A 27,371-nucleotide genomic window follows, 5' to 3' on the forward strand; every position below is an offset into this window, starting at 1 on the left:
ATAAAGTAGACCTCGCTATTATTAGCACGAGATGACCAAAAATACCAGAGAAGAGGTAAGAATTTTAATATTTTAAATTAAAACTTCTAATACTATCAATATTACTTTGATTCCATAAATTCAAGAACTTATTAAAACTTGTTTTGGAAACATCTCACATTGGGGCAAAACTCTTAACACATGCAACATCATTTCAGGAAAAATCCAAAATAAAAAATTTTGCAGCTAAGGGTTTTTTTTTTTAAAAAAAAAAGTAGCAACTGTAAATACACACCAGTTTTATGCTTTTAGTGCATCATGTGTAAATCAAAATGAGAGTATCTTGATGAAATAAGTAGTAAGAAATATTTTAATTTCGTGTTCAATAAATAATACACCAATTTTGGGAAGAAACACACAGGGTGTCTACCAGATCTAGTAAATTAAATTCCCTGATTTTTCCAGGTTTTCCAGGTCTAAAACTGAATTTTTCCAGGGTTTCTTTAACACAATTACGACATTCCACGAAAATGAAAAAACTGCATAACAGTACATTGACGGGTTTCAAAGTATTTAAACTCACTTAAATTAGTAAATAAAAAACCTTCCAGATGTGGCCAAAGTGACTCAATTGATGGCAAATAAAACATGCTGCTACAAATATTTCACACACTTACTTTTGCAAAAACATTAGTAGAAGGAAGCTCCCATCAATTTTGCAGTAACTCAACTTTTGCGTCTATTGCACTTGCTTCAGAACGAGCCAAATCCCACATTCGAGGCTTCTTCAACTGCAATGCCATGATCTCCTCTTCAAATATTCTTTTTTCTGCCTTCTCTTGTCTGTAGCTTCCTTTTATTTTTGTTTTGTTTGCAGGGCTTCCTTATGTCTACAATTAGCATTTCTTACATACTGTAACATGGACTTGGTGATATCAACATGCTCTACACCTCCAGAATGTTGAACAAAAGTCGTACACTTGTCTTTGTGCAATCAGTGTTTTTTCCTGCAAGTTTTCAGTCAGCAGATTAGAATTCACTAAAAATCCTCTTTCCAATGATGCATTTCCATGGGAAAGTACCAACATTATCCTCACAAACTTTAGAAGGCCTGTTTTGGCAGCTACTGTATTGTGCCCCTTGTGTAGTTAAAGAAACTTTATCTATGGTTTTGAAAATACTGGAAGCTGCATCAAGTGGGCGAAACAGTAACAACTGTATACTCAGAGGACACAAGGGAGCAACCAAAAATATTAGTTAGTTCTCACAAAGGGAACTAGGAAGGAGGATCGCATTTGAAGTGAAAAACAAATATGTTTGCTTAAAATTTACCCTTTTTATTGTTAGTTAAGATCTGCATTATATAATTTTGATATTCTTTGAAATTACAAAATTACCATTATTGGAATCAATAATTAATTATTTTAAAGGGGGCCCGGGCCATTTGAAGTCATTAGTTACAATTTTATGATACATTTCATAAATGAGACTATGAAAATAACCATAATAGTTTTAACATTAATACAATTGATAGTTATAACTTCACTCGAGTCTTGAAACATTTCTTGACTCAAGTCTTGAACCCCACTGGAACCAAAAGGGAATCCAGTGGTCAAGAATAGTAAACTATTTAAAATAGGGCAAAAGGATAACGGGGAGGCAACAATTGTCAAACAGGACGTTGACTTTACCACTTACCGATCTGGGGTTGAAGTGAAGTGAAGTTAAGTGAAGTCACTCCCCGAAGGGAGGCGGCGCGAGTAATCGCGATGAACCATCGCGAAACATAATGCGAAATTACTACTTGGCTACTAATGGCAAAAGCCAACCAGAAGAATAAAAAAAAATGTTAGGGAACACTCCCGAACTTGAGAGATCACATCTCTTAAATAGATTGCGGCGGTGAATACGTAAACGGCGCGGGCAATGCAGCTCCGGCACGAGATGCTATCGCGGTGACCGCCGAAGGAAGAATCGCCCGCTCTTCCGGGTGACATGAAGTTAAGTTCGAGCGAGATGCCCGGAGTCTTAGGGAGTAGGAGAAGTGGCCTCTGATTGGCTAGAATAACCCCGGCGGAGTACTTGCTCCGCCCTCCAAAAAAAAAAAGATATGAAGAGGGCTCATTGACTAACTTAAAGGGGCCTCAGAAGTGCAAAGCAGAGCGCTCTGTTGGGGACAACAGGAACTGACTCTGTGTTGGTACACAAGGTATCCCGAGGGGGGGGGGGGGGGGGGGGGGGGGGGGGTGTCTAGCGAAAGGTAGTACCATATGGAGCCCTCTTGGTGCGAGCTCTATCGGGGAGGAAAGGAACTTAGGATTAAGTATGGTCACGGCCGCTAGAGAGATCGCTCCGACGTCTAAGAGAAGGTAATTTAGTTCGCAGTGCCGTCGGGAGATGGAGCAAGCTGTCCATTCGCCGCCCTGGGGTCTGTTATAGAGACCCCAGGAGGGAGGGAGGGAGTTTGTCCATATGGAAGGATCTGGAATGGATAGAGGGGAAAAGAGAAAGGGGGGTAGTGCTGCGTAGTGGGAAAGGCCGCCTACAGGACTCCCGAGGCGTGTCGGGACCGACTGTAACCTGTGCCGGCGAACCTGACCAAAGTTGCTTCGGTCAACTGTAGCTTGAGCTACGGGTGTGCCTAGGAGGGCTGACGGAAGCACAGATAGCATGTGGCAGGACGTGCCCAGAGCACTGAAGGGGAGCGAAATTTCACTCGCATACGTGCCGAGGAGCGGGGAGACATGAGACGATGCTTAATCAGGACTTGAGTGGTGTGGGAGCCCGTGGATGAAACGGCCGGAGACAAAATTAAGTAGGAGAGTACAATACTGGGATAAAATTTTGATAGGCTGTAACAGGCTACAGAAAAAATACTTAAAATATTTATTTGAATTATACTAAGCCTAAAGTTGAGCCAGGAGACTATGACAATTTATGGCTCAGTATGTGCCTTAATAATGAGCATCCACAAGTGATCAAGGCGCCCATCTTCTCAAGAAAAAGACGAGAACAGTGCTTCAGAATCTTGCGAGGAACATATACACTCATATGATCGCTCAATGTTATCAGCTTCTTGTCCTGATAGCCACCTGTTTAGAAGACAACATTCTAAACTGTACTTCACACACTGTTTCCTCACACCCGAATTTAAAGCCACAGACGAACATAAGCAGGAAATTCCCTTGGTAAGTTTGTACTTCAGGGAACTTGTCTTGAAGTTTTTTTTACCATAACCTTTAGACAAATCCTAACAACATTTTTCAGTAACAGGAAAGACTTTTCTGGTACTTTCTCTTTCTTGATAGCATGGCGTACTGCATAACCCAACTTCATATTGTTAGCAGTCAATAGATTTTCCTGGTTATCTACATCCAATCGAGATACATTGCGTTTCTCCCTAAAGCTCTTCAGTACCTCTGGGTCCACAAACTTTCCTGCCAAAGCTAATAAAATGTCTACCAGTGAATCATAGAGAAAAGGTGCCATGGGTGCTTCACTTTAGAACATTGTGAGAAACAATTCCAGCTCTGATGCCAAAGCGTGGAAGAATGTCAATTTTACTTCTAGATTATCTTCAAGAGCACTTTTCACTACACTGAAAGAGACAGATGAAATATAAACTTCAATAACAAATTTCTTTAGGTGGGGTAACGTTTTCATGGCACGCTCAGTAACTGCATTATTCTATCTGATTGCACAAAATTTCTTGGGAAAAAGCTCTGATCCAGTTATTCTAATGTAATCTGCCCCCCTTGCAGGTACATGCTTAAACAAATAGTAACTGTACCTCAAAAAACTAACAACATCCCATTGTGTAGCAGAAATTTTAGTTTTGAAAGCACCATGGACCATATAAAGCCCACAGCTACCAATTTCTAGCAATGATGGTGAATCTTCACCAAAAGTGTCTGTGATATGTATTTTCAAAATAAACAAAAATGCCCAGTTTACGTTGGGGCCATCCATAGATACCTGCAGAATATTTCCAATGTGAACAGAGAAGAGAGCTCCCAAAAATGCTTGCAGTAAACACTGAGATGTGGTATGCCCCAAGAACACTGATGTTAAGCTGAAACAACTTAGTCTTATCCGAGCGCGGGAATTACATGCCGCAGCATGTCACTTCAGCAGGATAACAGACCAGCTTGAACCAGTTTGTATCACGTGATTTGACGCCACTTCCGAATACGATGGTAAACAAAAGAAAATGGATGTGGGAACTGTTTGTTATTTGCCATTCAAAAATAAACAGGAGGGGATATACACTTGATGCTACGTCAATGCGAGCTGATCAATAAACAAAAAACATATTGCCAACTACAACCTACCAAAATAAAATTCCCTGATTTTTAAAAAAATTCCCTGATTACAATACGTATTCCCTGATTTTTCCAGGTTTTCCAGGGTCGGTAGACACTGAACACAATGTATAAAAGAAACAATAATACCGTAATCTCCTGTTTAAAAATCAAAAATTACCTAAAAATAAAATCATAAAATCTTGTCATTAATGACAGACAGCATACGGGACGTGCGGGGCACGCTCCACCAGCGCGGTGAGGACACGGCCCAGGTTCAGCAGGGAGTTGTTGGTACCTGTACGGGACGTGCGGGGCACGCTCCACCAGCGCGGTGAGGACACGGCCAAGGTTCAGCAGGGAGTTGTTGGTACCTGTACGGGACGTGGGGGGCACGCTCCACCAGCGCGGTGAGGACACGGCCCAGGTTCAGCAGGGAGTTGTTGGGACGGGCCTGGTTTGTTGGTACCTGTACGGGACGTGGGGGGCACGCTCCACCAGCGCGGTGAGGACACGGTCCAGGTTCAGCAGGGAGTTGTTGGTACCTGTACGGGACGTGGGAGGCACGCTCCACCAGCGCGGTGAGGACACGGCCCAGGTTCAGCAGGGAGTTGTTGGTACCTGTACGGGACGTGCGGGGCACGCTCCACCAGCGCGGCGAGGACACGGCCCAGGTTCAGCAGGGAGTTGTTGGTACCTGTACGGGACGTGGGAGGCACGCTCCACCAGCGCGGTGAGGACACGTCCCAGGTTCAGCAGGGAGTTGTTGGTACCTGTACGGGACGTGGGAGGCACGGTCCACCAGCGCGGTGAGGACACGGCCCAGGTTCAGCAGGGAGTTGTTGGGACGGGCCTGGTTTGTTGGTACCTGTACGGGACGTGGGGGGGAACGCTCCACCAGCGCGGTGAGGACACGGTCCAGGTTCAGCAGGGAGTTGTTGGTACCTGTACGGGACGTGGGAGGCACGCTCCACCAGCGCGGTGAGGACACGGCCCAGGTTCAGCAGGGAGTTGTTGGTACCTGTACGGGACGTGCGGGGCACGCTCCACCAGCGCGGCGAGGACACGGCCCAGGTTCAGCAGGGAGTTGTTGGTACCTGTACGGGACGTGGGAGGCACGCTCCACCAGCGCGGTGAGGACACGTCCCAGGTTCAGCAGGGAGTTGTTGGTACCTGTACGGGACGTGGGAGGCACGCTCCACCAGCGCGGTGAGGACACGTCCCAGGTTCAGCAGGGAGTTGTTGGTACCTGTACGGGACGTGGGAGGCACGGTCCACCAGCGCGGTGAGGACACGGCCCAGGTTCAGCAGGGAGTTGTTGGGACTGGCCTGGTTTGTTGGTACCTGTACGGGACGTGGGGGGCACGCTCCACCAGCGCGGTGAGGACACGGTCCAGGTTCAGCAGGGAGTTGTTGGTACCTGTACGGGACGTGGGAGGCACGCTCCACCAGCGCGGTGAGGACACGTCCCAGGTTCAGCAGGGAGTTGTTGGTACCTGTACGGGACGTGGGAGGCACGGTCCACCAGCGCGGTGAGGACACGGCCCAGGTTCAGCAGGGAGTTGTTGGGACGGGCCTGGTTTGTTGGTACCTGTACGGGACGTGGGGGGCACGCTCCACCAGCGCGGTGAGGACACGGTCCAGGTTCAGCAGGGAGTTGTTGGTACCTGTACGGGACGTGGGAGGCACGCTCCACCAGCGCGGTGAGGACACGGCCCAGGTTCAGCAGGGAGTTGTTGGTACCTGTACGGGACGTGCGGGGCACGCTCCACCAGCGCGGCGAGGACACGGCCCAGGTTCAGCAGGGAGTTGTTGGTACCTGTACGGGACGTGGGAGGCACGCTCCACCAGCGCGGTGAGGACACGTCCCAGGTTCAGCAGGGAGTTGTTGGTACCTGTACGGGACGTGGGAGGCACGCTCCACCAGCGCGGTGAGGACACGTCCCAGGTTCAGCAGGGAGTTGTTGGTACCTGTACGGGACGTGGGAGGCACGCTCCACCAGCGCGGTGAGGACACGTCCCAGGTTCAGCAGGGAGTTGTTGGGACGGGCCTGGTTTGTTGGTACCTGTACGGGACGTGCGGGGCACGCTCCACCAGCGCGGTGAGGACACGGCCCAGGTTCAGCAGGGAGTTGTTGGTACCTGTACGGGGCGTGCGGGGCACGCTCCACCAGCGCGGCGAGGACACGGCCCAGGTTCAGCAGGGAGTTGTTGTTACCTGTACGGGACGTGCGGGGCACGCTCCACCAGCGCGGTGAGGACACGGCCCAGGTTCAGCAGGGAGTTGTTGGTACCTGTACGGGACGTGCGGGGCACGCTCCACCAGCGCGGTGAGGACACGGCCCAGGTTCAGCAGGGAGTTGTTGGTACCTGTACGGGACGTGCGGGGCACGCTCCACCAGCGCGGTGAGGACACGGCCCAGGTTCAGCAGGGAGTTGTTGGTACCTGTACGGGACGTGCGGGGCACGCTCCACCAGCGCGGTGAGGACACGGCCCAGGTTCAGCAGGGAGTTTTTTGGTACCTGTACGGGACGTGCGGGGCACGCTCCACCAGCGCGGTGAGGACACGGCCCAGGTTCAGCAGGGAGTTGTTGGGGCCGGCCTGGTCGCTGGCCGCGAGGTCCACCAGGCACAGCTTGGCCGTGCGCACCAGCTCGTCCCCCTCCACGGAGTTCTCCTTCACGTGCACCGTGGCCGTGAAGATTGTGTGCGAGCGGCTGCAACACGACCACGGCTCCCAGCGACTATCCCTCCAGTCCCAACTCTCCTGAAAAACATTTCCTGCGTGGGATGCTTACCTATAGTGTTTAGTAGAGTAGGGTCTAGCGAGATATCTCATTTCCATTTCCAGGGTAAGACAAAGAAAAAACTTTAAGTTGAATCAAATAATTAATCAGTATCATTTACACAAATTTATTGGGAAGAATTACTATGAGGTAATATAGGATTAAAAATTATTTTAATACTGTTTTCACTAAAAAATCTTAGGACAACCCTAATAATTACCTGAGCACATATAGGCCTATCCTTACCTGAGTACAGATGTCACTATTCATTACAGTAGAACCCGTTTATAGTGAACCCGCCTATAATGAATTCCCGTTTATTGTGAATTTCCGTCTCGGTCCCGGCAAAATGATGTGAGGTTATGTATTAATTTATTGGATATAGCGCACAACTTTTGTCAATGTTGATACGTTTTCCCGTGTACCACGAACTAATTTTGCCTACATAATGCACATTTATCTCAAATATTTTCATATAATTACAAGTATTTTCACAAAACGTCTATTCTGGATCACAGTAACGTTTTTCCCGGCAATATGCTACTCGATTGTCCACTGTTCATATTATAAACAAGTCGTAATCGAGTGGCCTCGGTAGGCTACGTGTAGCCAGAAATGGTGATCAGTTTGGTGAAAATAAAAAATAGTTTTCCCTGCATAGTTAAAGAATGGTCGAACGCGTGTACGTTTAATAAGTTATCAAAATTAAACATAAATTACCGCCACACAAATACGTATGTACATTATAGCAACAAATTCAATATTTTTCGTCTCATTTTTATCGTTCACGTTTCGGACATTTTGATCGAGTAAGGTTCGTAAGACTACCACTAGATAGAACTCTGTGGACTAAATTTTTCCATAGAAAGTAAGAAATTTTCGTTCCAGCTTTAGCAACTGCGATATTAAATGATACGTAGTGATCTTTGATGCGCCAGACTCGTTATTTTTCGTTTATTTACTTTTGACGGTAAAAAGAATTTTGTGTTATTAAGCTGCAAATGTGCTTCAATAAGAAATACGTACATAAAAAAGGGTGAAAAACGCGTTAAAAAACGTAAGGCATTATCTGTGCGAGATAAACTGGACATTATTAAAAAGGTAGACTCCAACCCCACTGTCCCGCACGTGTTAATATCAAAGGAACTGGGAATTGCAACATCCACATTAAATACAATATTAAACAAGCTGAACAATCTTCTTTCTCAAGCTGCGAATACGTCACAGAGTATTTAACGCCTGAAAAAAGGAAAATACGCCGATGTCAAAGAACCATTAATAGAAAGTTTGTACACGTGTAGTGTATTAAAAATATCTGCATTTGCTCATAAAACTGTTGCTTTGAGTATTTTCATTCGTTCTTTTCTTGGCTAAGGCCTATGTGTAGTTAAGATTATGCTTTTGAGTATGTATTGCCAATATAAAAGTTTTCCCAGATATAAAGTTTCCCCTCTATAGTGAACATAAAAACTACTCCCTTCAGATTCATTATAACAGGGTTCTACTGTAATTTAAATTCCTCTTTCCCTCCTTCTCTTTATATTTTCCTCTTCCACTCTTGCTTTTATATTTCCCCCTCTCTTTATTCTCCCACCCCTCAACACACACACTATCTCACCCATTCTCTCAATCCTACATGCACTCCAGTGTATGATAATATTGTCTTGTGTATCACAACCATGTCGGTTCAAGAGGCAGTCAAAAGTGGCAATATCTTTGTTGTGTTTTTTAACAGTTCTTTTTTCCTGTAGCTGACAGCCAATCAAACGAATGGTCCTAAGGAATGAGAGAGAGAGAGAGAGAGAGAGTGAGTACAAAATAGCAGCGTAGCAGAGCATACGGAGACTTTCCAACAAAATTCAAATGGATAGATATAAAAAAAATAGGATACAAACTTTTTTTGGTCATAATTAAATATGCAACAATTTCTATTCCTGAATTAATTTTTTTACAATGCATTATTTCAGATACCGTTGAGAAGAAAAGTTGTGGAAATATAAAATGAGAGTCCATCTGTGTAGGAATTCACAAAAAAAAAATAAAAATTTTTAAAATCACATTTTAACTTAAGAGCATTACAAACTGCAATTTTTTTCTTCACTGTCTCCCTGCACGTATGTGTGGGCTAGCTAGAAAAACAAGCGGCAACGGCCGTGCCTACCTGGATGAGCTCCGTGCCGCGCACTTGAGCAGCACGTTGTGCAGGTCCCTGCGCGTGTGCAGCACCTCCTCCTCCAGGCCGTGTACAAACACGGCCCCCTTTCTGTTGCAGTCCTCGTACAGCCTGCGCACAACCACCCCGACACGCTCACTTATCCTCCGCACAACACAACACAAGTACAGTACCAGTACCTGCAAGCCCTCGCCGCAATCAGACATGGGTTTTCAAAACAATTCACCACTGCCCGTGTTTAGTTTATTCTAATATTCATACAAAAATTTAGTAGAAACAAAAAATGTTAATAAAAAATTTATATTTTTTACACAAAAAATACATATTAAAATGTCATTACTAATAATTTTTTTCTAAAAACTGAAGATTACTTAATTCCAACAAATAAAAACTGAAAGGCACATACATAAGCCACATATCCTATTGTTAGAGCCAAGATTATACGGTTTTATTTTTTTTGGGAAATTTCGCCCTAAAGATTTTGAGATTTCGTCTTTATCGTCGTAAAAATTAAGATTTTTTTTGGTATCGCCTTTATGATTTATTTAGGAGATTTAAGATCAATATTAGTAAATGTAATTGTAACCCCTTTTATTAATATTTACAATTTTTGCTCAAAGTAAATAAATATTAACGGCGTAGATTGTGTATTAGAGGAAAGTATAAAAACATTATGAACATAACTTAGGACCTCATAATTTTGGCATTATTCTTCCCATAATTGGTGAAGGTGCATTTATATACAGGTACCAGTATTTTATTTTGGTGAACATTATTCATGAATCATGATTCATGAGAAAGCAACCATAGTTAGAAGTTCAGCATTCTCAGGCAAAAGAGATCTTCTCCGGTCACTGACAATGACAGAATACTTTGAAAATGACCTTTCAGTGTCAACATTTGATGTTGGTATCCACATTAATTTGATTGCAGCTGCAGCAAACTCAGGAAAGAAACATTTCAGTTCACACAAGAGGTTCACTATGTCTACACTGGCTATGTGTGGTTTTTGTAGTTTACTTGTTTACAAGCTTTTGAAGGGCCATATAACCTGCTGCTATTGCAGTTCTTAACGCATGCGATGCGTGCTGCACTTCATCAAGATTTTAAAGTTTCGGGTGCTGCGGTACACTTATTTAGTCATAAATCGATAAATTGTTTCCTGGCTTTTAAATCAAGTTATAAAACACGCACGCGGAAAATTATTACACTCAACACAAGTGTGTTTGCGTCATGGTGGCTAACGGTGTCTATTTACAATCTTCACATAATGGCGGCACTGTTTAACGTGTGTATATAACCAAAAACAAACAAAAATTATTATCTGTGTAAAAACTATGAAGTATTAAAGTCTTCTGTTAGATTTATATATTGCAAAAGTGTGTTTGAAACGCCTACAAAGAAACGCCAAACAAGAATTTGTCATCTAACTGGCGATGTTATTGTTATGTACACTAGAGTCCCGTTATAGCGAGGTGTCACGGTTCCGGGTTTGATCCTCGCTATAACCGAATTGGACAAATTTTGGCCCCCAAAAAATAAAAATTAACCGAAAATAGCATAAAAATTGTGTTTAAACCTGTATAATTGGAAAATAACAGGTTATATTAACGAAATCTTAATTTCTGTGAGCAGATGTGTGAATTCTCTTTAAAACGATACCCCATAAGTACGGATGCGATCACCGATTGCGTCAAAATAACCAGAATACCCTGCCACGCCACGTAAGTATAGCATCTCAGCCCGCGGCCGACGCAGCATTGTCCTGCTATCTATTGCCGACGCGGGCTGTCTGCTGGCGGCCATGTTGGTTCGGGATGTAACAGGTGGTGCTAGTGTAGTGCGACGATTTAATTCCTTTAAATTGCAGAAGTGCGGCTGCGGCAACGCACGTACGCCTCAAACGAAATAGTCGCTGGAAAACTATACTTTTTCATTTAAAGAAACCTGTCAACTTTTTTAGAAAATAAATTTGGGATTAAACTCAAACCATCACCACCCCTTTCCCGGACAAATACCCCAACAACTGACCGAAACAAAAGTTACAAGAAAACTGTCCTAGCGATTCGGAAATAAATACGGTAGTGCCTACTAGATGTGTAAAAGTAACGAAAAAATGTGTACCCGTATGTATTTGTTACTATAACAATTAGTACTCGTTACTATCGTTACGTTACTTGTTACTTCTGATACCGCATAATTTGCTATGTTATGTTGCAGCAACGAATCCAGTCGTATTGCGTACGCGTGCAGTATGACATCGCGTAAATAATAATAAATAGAATATAAACAATTAATAGTTTTTGTTAACCAGAAACAATTAATAGTTATTAATAGTTTTTGTTAACCAGAAACAATTAAATCTCATTAGAGCGGCTTTTTAATATTATCTCTTTTAAGACAACAAAAAAAAAAACGTGAAAATATACGCGATTATAAAAACAAAAACATACATATTACTAATTTGTAAAAAATACTTTCTTACGTTGTTTCTGTTCCAATATCAAACTTTGTCTACACACGGCACAGATAACTAACGGAAGTTTGATAAAATAAAGAAAGGACGGGATTCTATTTTTAAAGCCACGCAATTAGGTGGCGACTGCACGGCTGAAGAATGTGACAGGCGTCAACGGCAAGATGTCTAGTGGTGAGCGAGAGGGGTGGAGATAAAGCAGACAAATAACAAAAGCGCGCTTCAAGTAATCACGCCGTAAATTCCTCAAAAATACCTCGTTATAGCTGTGTTCTCGCTATTACCGTGCTCGCTATAACGAGATTCTACTGTATTTCGTGTTCATATGGTACGTAATCTATTTTTCGCGTTTTGGTGGTGTTAAAACTCAATATCATTTTATTTTGCGTGGGCGAAAAAATCGTGGCTCTACTCATTGGACAAAATATAGCAACAGAGTTGTGTCAAATGTTTAGCAAGAAACAAGAACATAGTAAACTAAGTAGAAGTCTATTAGCAACATTAAATTTTTATTAACAAAGACTTTGATATTTAAATTTTTATTTTGAATAGTTTACACCTGCCTTACCAAATGCTATCAGAGAAGTGTGTCTGAGCTTCTCTTTGTTATATGAGTTGTTATTGTCGGTTGCCTGGAGGGGCTAATCAGGAATGTACGAACGATAGCCACTTACACTCAATCGCCATTTTTTTCTATCCTTTAAAGCTACAATCTGGAAACATTTGCACGTTGCATAAAGCCAATAATTCCTGCAAAGACACGAGGCACCTGAGCTTGGAGGAGTCACCGGAGCGAGACAGCAGGTCCGTCATGTCCTCGTTGCACAGCTCCAGCAGCGAGATGCGCAGCGTGAACTCAGCCTGCAGCAGGCGCAGCTCGTCGAACAGGTGCACCAACACACGGGGCACCAGGCCGCACTGCGGGTCCTGCAGCACACGGGCACGCGCTGCCAACTCGCCACGCGGCGCTCCACCATCCATTCCACTGGGTGGCCAACACAACAGGAAGAAGACCAGCTGGGGCAGTTGCCAGAGTCGAGACTGTGCTCTCTGGGACAAGTGGCCTTGCACCAGACCTCGTCTCGACAGCTCTGGCAGGAAACACGAGGCAGGCGAATCGCGAATATGCTGCCTTATAGCGTAACCACCGAGACCCCAAAGTGGTCTCAACCCAGCATAACCCCGTCTCCTGAGGGAAAATAATCGAAGACAGTATCTCGTACTTTTGGTACGCGCAAATATGGATGGTTCTACTTCTGAAAAATTGTGTAGTTGATGATGGATGTATTATTTTAATTCAAATTTTTTGGTTGGTTCAAAATCATTTCCAGTCCCTTCAAGGTTTGAATGAAAATAGTTCAACTACATTTAATATTTTGGATTGTAAATGAATAAAACATTTATGCATGAATATTTGCAAACTAAGTGTTTCCCTTTATTCCTGTATTACGACTTCAAACAAACAAGGTTCAAACCAATAGTGTGTCCTGAAAAGAAAAGCAAACAAAAAATACATTTGTGTACAGATTTAGGACACCCCAAATAGCAACTGCTGCCTAGTGTTCAATAATTTTAATAACCTTTAAGATTGTGATAGAATATATGTCTAAGCTGGCATAACAAATTATATGATTTCAATAGAATTTTTGATAACAGTGAAATTTATACTTTTTATTGTATTATCAAGATTTTTAGGATTATTTAAACACTTGCCAACCCGCATGAATAATCACACTATAAAATTTTTTTTTTTTTCAACAGCAAATAAGTTGCCACTGCTATGAAGCTAGTAAAAAAAATATTTTACACGATTTGACTGTATTTAATTTAGGATAACCATATTCCAGAAAGAAAAAAAAAAGGCAAAACAGTAATGCAATGAAACCTCTTTAATAAAAAATACTGTAAATATGACTCTTTAATACAAAGTTGTTATATTTAAATTTTGTGTGAATTGGCTTTGGAAATGATATCAAAATTGTGATTTACTTTACTAACTTTTAACAGATTAGTTAACACAAACCTGCTTATTAGTGATGGACGATACAGATAAAAACTAATACAGATCCAATTACACTCGTCCCTCGAAGTAAGACTAATTCATTCCAGGAAAACAGAGCGCTAATCAAAACAGTGCTAATCCAATAAGATCTTTCCATAAGAATGTATGTTAATCAAAATAATTTGTTTTAAAATCAGTTAAGTGTGCTTGCTGACAAACATTTTTTTCAAGACAATACTCCCATTAAAACAAATTTACACTACTAATATATGTATAAGCACATTTGAAGCATTTTTAAATATTGTTGAGTAAAATTTTGTAGAATTAACCATTCCTCAGATAAATTAGACCTTATACAATTCTGCCAAACATACCAAATGAGGAATGGTGTCCAAGGTATTATCTTGGCGGCCTGTATTCAAGGCAAGACATTTTTTTAACAAAATATAAAAAATACAGGTTTCTTACTTTCTCCTGAATTTTAAAATATGTTAAACTCAAACACACCTGGGACCAGACGGTAAACCCCTTGCTTGAATTGATATGGACTATGCCCTGTAATTATCTGTAGTAGATGCCTAATGGACTATGAACAGATTAATAGAAAAAAAATGGTGACATGAATGGTTATACTTTAATTTCTTCACGCGTATCGGTTTCTATTAACGAGGTTCGACCGTAATAAACATAACGTTAAGGGGCCCGCCTCGTCAGGGGTGTATGTGTGTTAGTGAGGCGGGATGATAAGCGCAACTCTCACTGGTTTTTCTAGCGTGGTATAGCCTCTAAGCGCTCTGAACTGGCGCGCAGTCTTCTCGTCGTCACAGGATAACTGAAATTTGAGCGGTGACGGTAACATTATATGGCCGAGAAATGAAGATAAAGGGGTAATGCAAGTCCAGGGTGGCCACACACATTCTCTAATGAAATTCCCTGACTTTTCCAGGTTTTCCCTGACCTGGTCTTAATTTTCCCTGACTCAGATTTTGCATTTAGGCTACTTCAAGTTTTAAAAATTAATCTGCACATTTTTTTAAATACTGCAAGTCTTCAATAGATGGTAATTGTTTTGTATTGCGTATTCATGTCCATTTCTCCCAGTATACGTTTAAGTAATTCATACAAAAATGGGGCCATTGGATTATCTGACTGAAATTTTGTCAAAAAAGGCTCTACTTCACTTGCTAGAGCCTGGAAAAATGTAAGCTTACAAATTATCAGATTATCTTTAACAGCTGAAGCCACAGTATTGAAACTCTTACATTTTGGAGTCAATTTTGGATAATTTTTCACAGCATCAAAATACTGAATCACCTTGGGTAGTATCTGAATTACTCTGGTCACCACTTTTCCATTTTCGACCCAACGGACACTACAGAACTTTCAATGGAAAAAGTTTGGAACCAGAAAAATGGATGAAATCTCCACGTCGAACAGGAACATCCCTGAATAATGAGTACAAAGCCCTTACAAATTCAATAATTTCCCATTCAGTTGCCTTTATTCCTGCTTTGAAAGCACCATGTACATTGTGTAATCCACAAGTACCAATATCCAAAATCAGAGGGGCATCAGTATCTTTAGTAGCTAAACTAACAGACAGAATCACGAAGGAACTTTATATTTACATTTAGGCCATCCATTGACACCTGAGAAATCTTGGCAAAGTCAATTTCTGACAAAGCTCGTGTGAATGCTTCCAACAACTTCTCAGACGTAGCATGATCAAGAAATTCTGAAGAAAATTTCTAGTTGAAACACGTTGCTCATTTTTATTCCAAAATCGCACAATGATATCCATTTGACCTAGCTGAGCCACTTTGTTCAGAGATTCATCAAACCCTACTACCAACTCCGAACATTCCATTACTTCCTTTTTAAGCTCAGAATGAAAATATAGAGCGAGCCCTTCCAAAATAACATAACCAATCTTGGTTCGCTGAAGCTGCATTTTCCTAGCTATCTCATAATCAGGAAACATTAACTGAAAAACGGACACATCGTTTGCTGCACAGCGTAGGGACTTGTGTGACATAACAGTCTCAAGACACCATATTATTTCAGCACGTGTTACATTTTCACCAAGAACAAATGCATTCATTCCATGTAACTCCTTATGTAATGGCACAGAAACATCAAAATTTTTCGTTAAATCATTTTCAGATATGCAGGCGAGATTTGCAGACGATGTTAACACAGGTAAAGAACTCGACAAGGAAGATGAAGCAGATTGTGAGCTATGAAACCCTTTTTCAGACTGCTCGGATTTTACTGAATTAGTTACAAACCTGTCCAAGTTAACGGAAGTTTTTCTACTTCTCGTAGCTTTCTTATGCTTTTCACCTTGCATGTGGCTTGTAATGGCACGTCTTTCCATGTTGCTTAATGAAATTGTTTTCTGACAAAACAAACACCTAGCTTCATTTTTGTTTAACTTTGACGGCATCAACCATGACGAAAATTCAACATCTCTTAGCCAATCCTCTTGAAAGCTTGTGTTCTTGCAAATAGGCGGCATATTCACAAATCAAATATAGACAAAGAAGTAACTAATGTATGTGTAACATCCTAAATAATAATAGAGTTCTCTTCTTGCAAATAGGCATTCATTATGTACAATAAACAAATGTCCCGTTTTCACTAAATTTACGTCTAATGCGTAATAAATAAATGCAGAAAGTACATTGCCACTGTGCACCTGGTCAAACAAGATAAATACACCGTTGCAAATATCTTGTTCACTTTAATGTCAGGTCCGTATTTACTGCGTATTCTGAAGCACTAGTCCCCATAAATATAAGGCTAAATTATTTAATGTGTTGGAAATAATCTTCACATAATATATATGCGTAGAATAACACTTGACAATAAATAAGTCACATCATTTATCTTTTTAAGCCTACCACCGAATACTTTAAATGAAGAAAATATTGCCACAGCGTAACAGAAGATAAGTGGTATCGTATTTAACGCCAGTCAGCTGGTTGGCTTGCCCGCCCAGGCGTGACCTTCAACACACGTGCGTGCGCCTATCAGCCTGCTGTCGCAAGTAGCTGGATCCTTTGTTATTACGTTTAAAATTAGACAAAATTTAAACACTTTTACGGTAACCCGTGGTGTAGAAATGGGGAAAAAAAAAAAAAAAAAAAAAAAAAAAACATTGTCGTGGAAAATCTTATGCATGACTGGAGAAAAAAATTGTGTTTTGAGTGATAGTGGTATTGTAATAAAAAGTTTAATTGATGTGAGAATTCGTAGCGTGTACTTCCTTAGTGATTTTCCGATGTATTTTTGAATCTAACAAGGAACTGATTTCAATCATCTGTGACCGAGATGTTAATGACGTCTTACTGTTGCAAACAAAACAACTGCAGTCGGTAGCCATTACTTTTATGGTGTTTCTTTCTGTCGCACCACGATAATCATGTTATAATTCAGAGTTGATTCATAAGTCAAATATTTACAACCCACTATATTCTGGTACACGTATTTACGATAGAATGTTTATGGCACTTCTACACAAAAAAGTTGCAATCGGTAGCCATTACATTAATGTTTTTTTTTCCGTTGTATCACAATTTAACATGTTATAATTCAGTTAATCCATAAAATATTTACCGCTCGCCATATTTAGATACATGTATTTATTTACGAGATGTTTTATGGTGCTGCTGTAAACATAACTGCAGTTGGTAATCAGTACATTCATGGTGTTTATTTCCTTAAAATCACGGCAAAAATTTATATTTTTTTTTACAGTGGCAATTTCGTGCTAGCTGGAATTACAGACGTGCTATTCTAGACTGGGGTATTAAAATTTACATCGCGGTAACTAAATTCGCGCAGTTTGATGAAAAAACAAAAGCAGCATTAATGTACAAATGGCTAGTGACTAGTTTAGTTTACAACAGTAGAGTGCCACGTATACGACCTTCTGCGACTACAAACTTTCTTCTCGTAGTAAGATTTTACTTTTCCTTATAATTTTTAATCAATTGAGGTTTTTTTTTTTCGAACCTCAAACCTTCGGTAATAATTGCATCTCTCGTAAAAAATATACTTTCAAACCCGTCCAAGATGTCAGTTGTTCATTTTGAAACCACAGGTTACCCAACATTAAATAATGACGGAACTAGTGTCATGCAGTGTTGCCGTGCGGCGTTGTCAAATTTTCAGAACACATTTTACAAAGGAAGAAAGAAAAGAAAAAAAAACGCAGATTATTGGAGTGTATACGAAAATACACAGAAATAATTGTGAAAATAGCACTACTAAATAATGTTGTTATAGCAAAAATCGCTGTTGAAATGCAGAAAACAACTCATCTAAAAAAATTCCCTGACCCATCAAAAAATTCCGACTTTTCCAGGTTTTCCCTGACCCGTTTTAAATTCCCCGACTTTTCCCGGTTTTCCCGGTCTGTGGTCACCCTGAAGTCCCTTTAAGTGGTTTCAAGAATCTGTACTGGTTGTTTTACGCCTAAAAATTACTCTGAAAACATGCGTTTTAGCCATTTTAACTCTTCTATAAATACTGTTTAAAAACTCAATCCGAAATCAAAAGTACTTTTTGTGAACTGTTAAATGCTTTTTGTATGCAGACCCCACTCGGATATCTTGAGTAGTTTGGAAATCGCGTTGTTCTTCCTGAAGCTCTGCGCACTGTGTGTGTGCCCGGGTGGGCGGAGCCCCTAAGCACGGCTGCTGGGCGCAAGCAGCAACGAGGGAGCGAGGTCCCGCGCTCACCTGGTCCCAGGAGACGTCCGGGTCGAGGCTGCGCCCCCCGGCCACGGTGTAGCTCTTGCCCGAGCCAGACTGGCCGTAGGCAAACACCGTGTAGTTGTAGCCCTTGAGGATGTCTGCGACGGCGGGCCGCACCACGTGGTTGTACACCTCCAGCTGCGACAGACCAGCACGCCGCCATCACCCAGGCTGCAGCCGACAGCAGGAACTTACACAAGTCTAGCCAGCGTGTGAGTGAGGAGTGAAGGGCAAGCTGGAAGAGAGGAAAAGTTGGGGAAGGAAATAATATGTTATCGGTGGAGAGCAGCCAGTGAGTTTGAAAAATCTTGTTGACTATGTAGTACTTAACGAGTGATACGTAGATACACGCAGCAACGCTTCCTTAAAATCTATCAGCACAGATTTAAAAAATATAGATTAAAATACTTAAAAATTAATCATAAGCAATAACTAAACTGATATCATTAAGGGTGTTCAGGCACAATAATGCAAATTTAATTTACGTACGCTATACACAACAGAGATATAATCCTATCCAACACTTCTATTAGTGTGTTCACTATGAAAAATATCAAGCAGCCACAAAAACAGAAATCCACCTGAGTGGAGTTCTGATCGAAGACTCTGTCGAAGCAGAACGTCTTGATGACTTTGAGTTCCTGGCGGTCCTTGATGGTCACTTCATTACTAGTGCAGTGCACCACGTGGGGTGTGCGGCTTCTGTCGTGCGTGCCCAGCGACCTGGAACAATACAAGCCCCGAGTTGGCACGCACCGGACACAGAAGTCCCTACGCGGCGCCCCCAGCGGCCGGTAACGACACAGGCCATGAGTTGGTTCACACGAGGTGCACGCCTTACACAAACATTTACGTTGCGTGTACCGCAGCTGGTACAACAAGAATGCTCATCTACGTGGTATCTTGTAATGACGTGGTAGATACCTACTGTAATTTTTAATGAGAAGAGTTTTTCTAAAATAATGGTCAAAAACTTGGAAAAATAATATTTTTTTACATCTACTACAGTCAGTTTTTACCTTTAAAGCATTTTATATTTATATTTTTTATAGTATTGTATAATCAATGCCATCAATGCCATAATAGAGTTCATGAAAGACTTTCACGAGTTTGACAGTCGTCTCTTTGAAAAAAGAATAAAGCCAGTTATAATTGGTACCTACTTAATTGTATTAAATATATTAGGTATTTGGATAAACGTACATAATTGTTTTTACTGGTTTTATAAATCCTATTTAAAAATTAATTTTCTTGTCTAAAAGTGATAAGAATGATTTATTATTAACGATTTGGTAAAATAAGTATATGATTCTTCAACCATGAACATTCTAGAATATGAAGGTTATTCAAATTTCACACTGTGATATTTATGGTCAGTTTTTGTCAGCTGGCTTTAGCATGCATGTGCATGGGAAAATACTATTTTTGTTTGTGAATGAAACATTAGTAAGGGTGTGTTTCATAATGGTTAAACAAATTAGTTGTTTAGTGCATTTTGTGATTGTAGCCAAGAGCCTACTAATTATTTTGCAGGGCAAGTAAGCCGCCTTAAATTTAAAAAATAGGTATGCTGGCAAGAACTATTTATTGGCGCTGCCAAGTTTGCGTACAAACACTATATCATACAGATGTCGCAGGCAATGATGCGAGCGACTTGACCTGGTCATGTTGAATGCCAACAAGAACTGGCACTTGTATCCTCGCAGGCCTGAAAATACCCCCGAGGGGATTCATAATCCCGTTGGCAACCGGGCTAACGGAACTCCTAAAGGGCACGCTGCATTCATCGCCCAAGGTTCCCGCCCATGTGGGGTAGAGGCCGCGTCGAGACAGTGAGGAAAAAGCATTTTCAGAACACTGACCATTGTTTGGACGTTGCCATGCCCCTGATCAAACATGTACCTGATTTAGACTTTACCGCAGAACAAGTATCAGGTGTGACAGTGATGATTCTGGTATGCACCTAACATTTGCTTTAGTTTGCATGTATGGCGAGAAAAGGCAAAGAAACAGCAAGCAACATGTACCACAGATTCAAGCCAACAAGATCATGCAAATAAGGATCCAGGGGTAAATTTGGACACACGAAACACCAACTGTGCAGAACTTAGCTCTATCCTGCCGTCCGGGACTGAGTTTTTGGGACAACAACAGCCTAAGCCATTACACTCAATTACCATCAAAGTTTTAATTTTTTTTACAAGAGAACGAGCAGTCATAAAGTTAAAGCAGTTACAAGGTGACCTAAATACATCTGTTTACTATAAATAAAAATTACATTTACTGTGTAAACCAACGTACAGGTTGTCCCAGGGCCTCTGAAAGCCACCAAAGTGTTGTTTTTTGTTGCGTATTTCACAAAAATGATTTTTTCTAATTAATTATTTCTTCCTTATTAAAAGTATTGTAATGACGCAGTGTTTGCAATCTTAAATTCACTTGCGTATTGCAAGGAGAAGAGTAGTTTAAAGTTAATTTTTAACACGGACAATGAATTTAATAATATTGAGTTGTATAGCAAGCTAAATATTTAACTCAAATTTTTCAGCCAAGTGAGCAAAAAAATTTATTATTCCTGGGTCTATCGTTACCATTGGCCAAAGGCTCCGAAAGGCAACAAAAAAACAACACTTTGGTAGCTTTCAGAGGCCCTGGAACAACCTGTACGTTGGTTTACACAGTAAATGTAATTTTTATTTATAGTAAACAGATGTATTTAGGTCACCTTGTAACTGCTTTAACGTTATGACTGCTCATTCTCATGTAAAAAAATTAAAACTTGGATGGTAATTGCCGTATTTGCATGTAATGACTTAGGCTGTTGTTGTCCCAAGCACTCAGTCCCGGGCGGCCAGATAGTCGCAGGATAGAGCTAAGTTCCGCTCAGTAAACACCAGCCATATCAAACACAGAATAATATATGATCGCTGCAATCAAAGGATTCCCTGGAAAGACAGCAAAATTCAGTTTGTCTACTACTTCAGCGCACAGCACGTATTTCTCACAGAAAATGGAATGTTAACAATTCAATTCAAATTTTGGGCTCCCATTAGACTCTTTGTTACAACGTGACTCGAAATAGTACATACTTCAAATGTAATGTAACCAAACATAATATTTGTAATACAATTACTATTGTAATAAAATAAACATGAAATATAAGCATTAACAATTCCTTACAATTGCAATAGTCATTATTTAAACAAATTTCATTATATCACCTACATTGACTAACGGTCTCCAAAAAAATTGTTAAAAAACCCACACAGGTAAACAATGAAAGTTGGCTATTGCGTGAATAGAGGTAGTTTAATGTAAGCTGTAAACTGTTATTTTTTCACAAACCAGTAGGAATTAAGATACCTTCCTTTCAGGGTAAATTCAGAAACTTTTCTAGTATATGGAAAACATACATTTCTATTTATCACGGGTAAACAATGAATGGCGTTGACAGCATAAAAGTATAGGTATTGTAATGTAGGACATAAAAAAATAAATTTTTTCACGGACTAGTTGAAAATACGAAACCATCCCATCGGAGTACCTTTAGGGATGTTAGTAGTGCGTGAAAACAATATTTTCTGATTATTTTGCAATACGTTCTAAAAAGCCGCGAGGTTCGATAATTCCTTCTGTAATGCTCTTGAAATCCATCATTTCCCCCCCCCCCCCCCCCCCCTTCCTATTAATAAGGCACCAATCTAGGAAAATACTACATCCGAAATGTCAGCAATGCAATTGCGGTAACCAACACATCTAAAACATTTTATTATTTTAAAAATAATTTTGGTAAATATGTAGTCGCGGTATATGCGAAAAAAAATGCTAAAATTCCGAAAATACTTTTATTCTACGCTCTTTCACTTCCTCTTTTCAAATCAACCGGCGGAGATAAGAAATTCCAAATACTTTAGGAGATATCGAATTTTTAAATTTTCATCACAATACCTGTATTCATGCTGCGATCACCATTGTTTCTGGTTTACGAGTATCTATTATGTTTCTTATTGGACAATTTTGTCACGTGACAGTTCCGTGATTGGCCAGTATTCAAATGAACCAATACGTGATTATTTATTTATTTATTAATGTTCCGTCGGAGGTATTGCGACGTAGGTGAAAGACTACATCATTTCCTTCTAATGGCAAAGGAAATGTACTCGCCTCCAACTTAGGTGTGTTTTTAACGTTTCTAATTTTAAAGTCTTATTTTTTATTTGAATATTGTTGCGCAAGTAATAAGTAACAAAAAAAAATTACGTGAGTTGTTAATGTTCATCATTTGTCCGGGTTTGTTAGGTCAGGTCAGTTACATTATAAATACTTTAAAACTAAAGAACCATTGAAATTAAATCATATTTTTAATGTACACTTAATTTGAAAGTATTAATAATGTAACTGACCTGACCTAATCGACCATTTTATTTATTACGCATTCACGAACACACAGCAAAATAACAAAAATGGCCTCGGTCTAATGGTTGCACAGGTGTATTGCAAAATTAAAAAATTCTATATCTCCTAAAGTATTTGGAATTTCTTATCTCCGCCGGTTTTAATGAAAAGAGGAAGTGAAAGAGCATATAATAAAAGTAATTTCAGAATTTTAGAATTTTTTTCCGCAAATACCGCTACTTTACATTTTCAAAATTTAAAAATTCGATATCTCCTAAAGTAACTTATTTGGAATTTCTTATCTCCGCCGGTTGATTTGAAAAGAGGAAGTGAAAGAGCATAGAATAAAAGTATTTTCGGATTTTTAGAATTTTTTTTTCGCATATACCGCTACTCTACATATTTACCATAATTTTTATCACCCCCCTCCCCTTTATCACAAAAGTTAGTACACATACTAAAATAAAAAAAACAACTGTTTTGCAAGATAGCTTGATCATAAACCATTTTCGTGAATTCTACATAAAAAGGACATTAACAATTCTTAACGACTACCACCGATATTTTTGTTTTAAAATAAACTTTTAACGGCCCTAATTATGTCACAAGCAGTTTTGAAAGAAAAAAAAATGTAATTTAGTGTTGAATGTTTTAGCGGGAATGACCACACAATATGTACTTGAACTTACCTCACTCTCACAAATACTTGCACATGATGCGTCTTTTCTTTGACACGTGCTGGTTTAGATTTTGTAGCGGAATTCATTTTCGTATATAAAAACTTTAACCGGTACACGTAGTTCAATTCCACCAAACACGACACTAATAAACACGACGGTTGATTTCAAACACCACACCGACTTCACACAATTTCAAATTTCTTTGTAATAACCAGTTTCCGAAATAAAACCAAAGATCTCAAAGTGGAATAGAAGGTACTTTACAGTTCACAAACCAAAGCAAATATTTATCATGTTTTCAAAAATGTAACAGTAAGAATTTTTTGTTTGTAATTACAAACATGTTCTTTATTATAAAAGACGGCATGCATTAAAAAAATTTCAGATAAAAATATAAAATCTTTAATCATAGAAATATTATATAGAGTAATTTTCAGAACTGTAATCGACACTTGGGACACTGACGCCGACCGCCAATGCTCCTCTATGTCGCATAGACCGCTATGCCTCATCAACGTCTCGCAAAAGCGTGTGCAGCGAACGCGCTCGTGCGCGCAACAAAGTGTAGTGCGTGCGACGAGGCGAACACCACGCAACGAGTGCTGCACCGGCGGAAGGATCCGGCCGGGTGTGGCATGTCCCTCCGCCGCACTACAACAAATTATTTTAATTATGTTTTCCACAGGTTTTATTAAACATTATTTTCCATTAATTAATAATTAAGTCTTTGCAAAATCATGTTTCACTGTGCGATTTGTCCCGAACCTGGCCGGTTCAGTTTCCCGCGAAATTCACACGTTTCCGCGGGAGGGCTGCCGGGGGAGGGGGGTCGCGCGCGGCGACACAGTCAGTGTCCTTCCGGGAGCTCGAGAGGCCGGCAGCCTGCGCGCAACGCGGAACCTTCAACCTTTGCATTCACCGACATGTAGTTTTTCAATAGTGTAGTTTCTCTTAAACCTTTTACGTACAGTTCCGCGGTCGGCCTACATTTACCATGAGGTACTTAACTTAATTCATCAGTGCTCCGAGATGAGTGTTCTACGTCATACGTAAGTACTGTGGGGAGATTATGTGGATTTACGTCGGCGCTTCACGCCCAACCTAGCCTACCGGCTACCTAGTTTTGGCCCGCACGGGGCAGCCAGCAGGCGACGCGTGCCATCAAACTTTATAACGAGTCAGTCCCTGGGACACACCTAGGCACCACGTAGAGTCGCCGGAGACACGGGCCTACGTGTTGCTAGCCCAGTTTAATTAGAGTTAGGTCATAGAGTAGTGTATTGTGCGTCAGAAATCATGTGCCATATCAGAGTGTATTTTTTGTAACTATCGCATCACGGGTACAAGTTCGCCCCTCACGCGCATAACAAACGTGAGCCGCCACTGAGGAAGTGAGCTGCGCGTGTGACTAGTCGCGTCGGGCAAACAGTTACGGCCAGAACGGGCAGCACCATGTATTGGGCTGTGCTGTATTAAATTCACCAATTATCTTCAGAAGTTTTGTGTTATTATTCAGGCGTCCCGAGCGGCCATAACAGCTCGGGGGGCCCTACTGCGTTGACCCCTACCTCTAGCCACAAGGCCGAACCTTCCCTGAGATCTCGAACTGAACAAAAATCACGTCTAAATAAGCGGAGGTAGTGGGGACGGCGTCAACACCTATATTTTACGCTGTCAGAATAATTGCTAAATTCTGACAGAGTTTTGCTAAAAACATATTCTTAAACACTCGCTAGCTGAATTATGTATCAGAATAACGTTACTTATTGTGTAATTATTTTGCCCACCTATTTCGCTGGCGGAACCACATTTCCGATAAAGATTTGAGAGATTGTTGTTCTTTGGAACATCAATTTTATTAAAATGGACGCCTGTATGGTTCTGAAATACTTTAAAAACGCGTGGATGGTTGGTTTTGTTAGTTTAGTTACATTTAAATATTGTAAAATAGTATTAATGACAAGTTATATTATGTTAGCTACATTTAAAAAACAGCAATAATGTATAAACCTCGTTATATTATTTGATGTATATTCAAAATAAAAATACGCAATATGGTTCTGTACACAGGCTTATCATCGAGTTGTAAATTATTTTATTGAAATTTAATTTATTCTTACACGAAACAACATTTTTTTATTAAAATTCATGTGCAATGGATTTAAGAATATGTTCAATTTACTGTAAGTTATTTAAAAATTGCAACACGAGTGCCACTTCAACATTTCAAAATTCGTGTGTTCGTGACGGGAAATGGAATGGAATTGAACTACAATTTAAAGTCTAAGAATATTATATTTGGTTCTGTGATTGGCAATGTCAGTTTTTTTTTTTAATATTAGGCACCGTAACGAAAATTATATTTACAATTTTTCTTTAATTAACATTTTGCCTACTGTAGATAAAAAGTATGGAAATTTGTGCTGTGTATAAATATGATACTGATTTGTGTGTTTTGTGATAAGCAGGTACTATTACATAGTTTCTTTACAACATAATTTGTTTTTCAAGCTAAATTGAAATAAAATGTGTCATGTTTTGCCTAGTGTGGCAGGCTTACATTGGCTATGCACATTTATTCGCAAAAAGTACATTTATTACAGGATTGAAATGCAATTTAAATAAGTCCATTTATATATGAATTGCGCTCAATTACAATTGATTGTGAAAATAAAGGTTATTCTTTTCACCTCTTCCTATCTTGCAAACCTAGCGAAAATTCCTGCCATTCAGAAAATGAAGTTGTAAACATACACCAATAAAAACCCACACAATTATTATTAAATAAATAATGACAAAAAGATAGTTGCTGAAAGATTTTTTTTATATAAATACACAATTTGTATCACTCCAAACAATACCAAAAATTCTCCTTGAAATAATTGCCAAGAAATTGTCCATAAAAGTTATCATTTTGTAATGACTTGCAGTGGTTATAAACATCTTAATGTAGACATTCATAAATGATTTGCTGAAACAAGAAACACCACATAATTTTTTTTTTATCTAAAATAACCACAAAAATATACTATTTGAAGGCAATTGAGCAGAAACTATAAACAAAACAAAAATTGTGTCAGTAGTATGTAAATGGCCATACTGGCACAGGCTTCAGGCTATGGTGCCTGTGGTGCCGACCACCATTTTATATTCTGATGTCACGGCGGCCATATTGGATGAGAGTGACGACCTTTGACCTTGACCTTTGACCTTCAAATTAGCCAAAGTTACCCAATAATCCTCAAAATTCGCCAAAATTTCCAGTTTAAAAAAAATCCATCGAAAATTCTCAAAAAATTTGAAAAATTAAAAATGTGTCTTTTCGAGGAAAACTTTTTCGTTTTCTTCCTCAAAAATTCAAAAATTTGGATTTCGAAAAACCTCAAAATACTTTCGCCTTAGAAAGAACACAAATTCCTAAAAGCAGCTATATAAGTCTTAAGAGCTAGCCGCTCTAAGCCACAGATATCATCTAGGAGTATGACATCACCGTTGCAATTTCCGTTATGGCACCATCTTGAAAATCTTTATTAATATCGGATTTTAATGAAAAAAAAATTTAAAATTTATATAAAAAATTCAATTAAAATTTTTTTAATAAAAATATTTTAAAAAGCATATTGTTACGATTTACCACGTGTTCGTAAAGGATAGCCCAATTAAAGATTTTTATCACACACAGTTTTATTTAATGCCACTATTTACATCACTAGCTAATAATATAAAAATGCCAATTAATCAATTTCACTAAAAAAAAAGTTGCCTCCTCCAGTCACTTGCTACTCACAATTCACACGCCTCGTGGTCCTCCGTCGCAG

General features: G+C 40.0%; 1 protein-coding gene across 1 annotated transcript in view; it reads right to left on the reverse strand.

Moving 5' to 3' along the window:
- The window catches only part of LOC134537327 (kinesin-like protein Klp61F), a 105,221-nt gene extending 81,482 nt beyond the window's left edge, over positions 1-23,739 (reverse strand). The window contains exons 1-15 of the mRNA XM_063377644.1: positions 23,563-23,739; positions 19,060-19,201; positions 18,464-18,616; positions 12,486-12,643; positions 9,229-9,351; positions 6,804-6,998; positions 6,604-6,749; positions 6,274-6,498; positions 6,122-6,175; positions 5,701-6,023; positions 5,483-5,624; positions 5,324-5,377; positions 5,007-5,225; positions 4,701-4,901; positions 4,579-4,654 (exon numbers count right to left, since the gene is read on the reverse strand). Coding sequence (XP_063233714.1) covers positions 4,579-4,654; positions 4,701-4,901; positions 5,007-5,225; positions 5,324-5,377; positions 5,483-5,624; positions 5,701-6,023; positions 6,122-6,175; positions 6,274-6,498; positions 6,604-6,749; positions 6,804-6,998; positions 9,229-9,351; positions 12,486-12,643; positions 18,464-18,616; positions 19,060-19,201; positions 23,563-23,639 — 2,288 coding nt within the window. The 5' untranslated portion in view covers positions 23,640-23,739. The remainder of the gene's footprint in view (positions 1-4,578; positions 4,655-4,700; positions 4,902-5,006; positions 5,226-5,323; positions 5,378-5,482; positions 5,625-5,700; positions 6,024-6,121; positions 6,176-6,273; positions 6,499-6,603; positions 6,750-6,803; positions 6,999-9,228; positions 9,352-12,485; positions 12,644-18,463; positions 18,617-19,059; positions 19,202-23,562) is intronic.
- Between the last annotated feature and the right edge of the window lie 3,632 nt (positions 23,740-27,371).

The sequence above is a fragment of the Bacillus rossius genome, chromosome 12, assembly GCF_032445375.1.
Source record: "Bacillus rossius redtenbacheri isolate Brsri chromosome 12, Brsri_v3, whole genome shotgun sequence".
NCBI lineage: Eukaryota > Metazoa > Arthropoda > Insecta > Phasmatodea > Bacillidae > Bacillus > Bacillus rossius.